The sequence below is a fragment of the Emiliania huxleyi genome (assembly GCF_000372725.1).
Source record: "Emiliania huxleyi CCMP1516 unplaced genomic scaffold EMIHUscaffold_5584, whole genome shotgun sequence".
In the NCBI taxonomy this organism is placed as follows: domain Eukaryota; phylum Haptophyta; order Isochrysidales; family Noelaerhabdaceae; genus Emiliania; species Emiliania huxleyi.
Genome location: NW_005197812.1, coordinates 1 through 1,555, shown reverse-complemented (window position 1 = coordinate 1,555; position 1,555 = coordinate 1). Strand labels below are relative to the sequence as shown.

Genomic DNA, 1,555 nt, shown 5'->3' with positions numbered 1-1,555 from the left:
AGCCCCGCGGCGCGCGCGCGCCGCGTGTGTTGACCAACGACCGCACCACTGGAGGCCACCACGCCACTCGCGGCAATCCGCATCGAGGCCGCCCGTCGGTGCAGCGAGAGTACTGCGCACTGCTGGGCAGCGCCCAGAATGCAGGGAAGGCCTTGGCGCTTCTCGCCATCCAGACTGACTCGGCCACCGGCAAGCGAGCCGAGTGCGCGTTCCGAGCACGCGGCCCGGCCCTTTCCCACAGGCCCGCCAGCCGCCGCGCAGCTCTGGAGAGGTAGCTGGCGTTGCGCTGCACTGCTTGAAGCTGCTGTTGAGGCGCTGCACTGCTCAAAGCTGCCCCGTGCGCCGCCGCGAGCGCCGCGCCGTGGCCTCGTTCTCTGGAGAGCCCCAGCACCACCCCTCGCGGCCACTCGCGCCGTTGCAGCAGCTCCGACCCCGCCACTCCGGCTCCCGAGCGCGCGGCGAGCAAGAGGAAGAGCACGCGCATGGGCCAAAATCAGTTACTGCAGTCCGGTTGCACGGGCCATTTGGGAGGGTACCCATTCGTTGCTGGTAGCGAGTCGACGCTGCTTGACCTGCCAGCGTCGACTCGCCCTGTTCGCAGATCTCCTCTGCTGGCGCCATGTGCCTGTCGCCGGCGCTGCAGAGCGGCGAGGACATCGTCAGCCACCAGCTCGAGCTGCAGTCGATCTTGCACGGTGTGCACCAGCGCTACGCCGGCCGCCAAGGGCGGTACAACAAGCACGACACGGCGCGGCTCCGCTACATCAAAAACACCGCCTTCCCGGGCCTGCGCTTCGGCAAGATGGTGCCGGAGCGAGACATGGCGATGCTCAGCCCTCTCCCACCGTCGCGGATCGCCCGTCACCTCGCCTCTCCGCAGGGTCATCTCTCGCGCCGTCTGCATCTCTCTGCCGGTCGCCAGCACCCGCCACCGACTGGCTGCACCGCCACTCGCGACGCGCCACCCTCGCTCACCAGCCTGCATACGCGCTACTCCCGCCGTGCCTTTGCTGCCACATGGATCGCATGTCACTGCAAACGCGCCCGCAGCCGCGCCGTAAAGGTCTGCCTTGCTGGCTGACGATCTCACTCTCCCGCTCCTATTGCATCTGCCTCCCGCCTCCCAGCTCACATTTGACACTGCAGTAGGTGCTCCTGTCGACGCTGCCGCCGCTGCCACCGCTACTGTCACCGCTCGTTTGATAATCGACGCCACGCTTAGCGGCAGCGAGATCCGAGGTTGAGTCAACTTGCCTGGTGCGCTCTTGCGCGTGCCTTCAAGATCCACAAGTCAATTTGTACCAGAAATCCAAAGGTGGTGCAAAATGGATATCTCAAGATTGGCCTTTATTTCGCGCACCTGCTCTCCGCCGCCGCCGCTTACCTGCTGGCACGCCACCGCCCCGCGTCGCTAACTCAAGCCTCCCTGCTGCATCTTGCCACCCCTGCCACATGACTCGACCGCCGTCGCTGCTACCGCCCTCCCCGCCGCCCTCGAATGCGCCACCAGCATTACGGCCGTCTTCATATCTCATTGATGCTGCCACCAACGCCA

General features: G+C 66.0%; 1 protein-coding gene across 1 annotated transcript; it reads left to right on the top strand.

Annotated features, from left to right (window-relative positions):
* The first annotated feature begins 551 nt into the window (after positions 1-551).
* EMIHUDRAFT_374258 (hypothetical protein) lies at positions 552-1,555 on the top strand. The gene is made up of 2 exons (XM_005765359.1): positions 552-914; positions 1,147-1,555. The coding sequence occupies exons 1-2, from the start codon at positions 620-622 to the stop codon at positions 1,242-1,244; spliced, it is 393 nt and encodes a 130-aa protein (XP_005765416.1). The 5' UTR covers positions 552-619; the 3' UTR covers positions 1,245-1,555.

What these genes read in the sequence shown, in the direction of transcription:
- EMIHUDRAFT_374258 (XM_005765359.1), top strand. Translation starts at nt 620, where the DNA reads ATGTGCCTGTCGCCGGCGCTGCAGAGCGGCGAGGACATCGTCAGCCAC. An exon ending in CCGTCTGCATCTCTCTGCCG is followed by an intron (nt 915 to 1,146) that starts GTCGCCAGCACC and finishes TTGACACTGCAG; the next exon opens with TAGGTGCTCCTGTCGACGCT.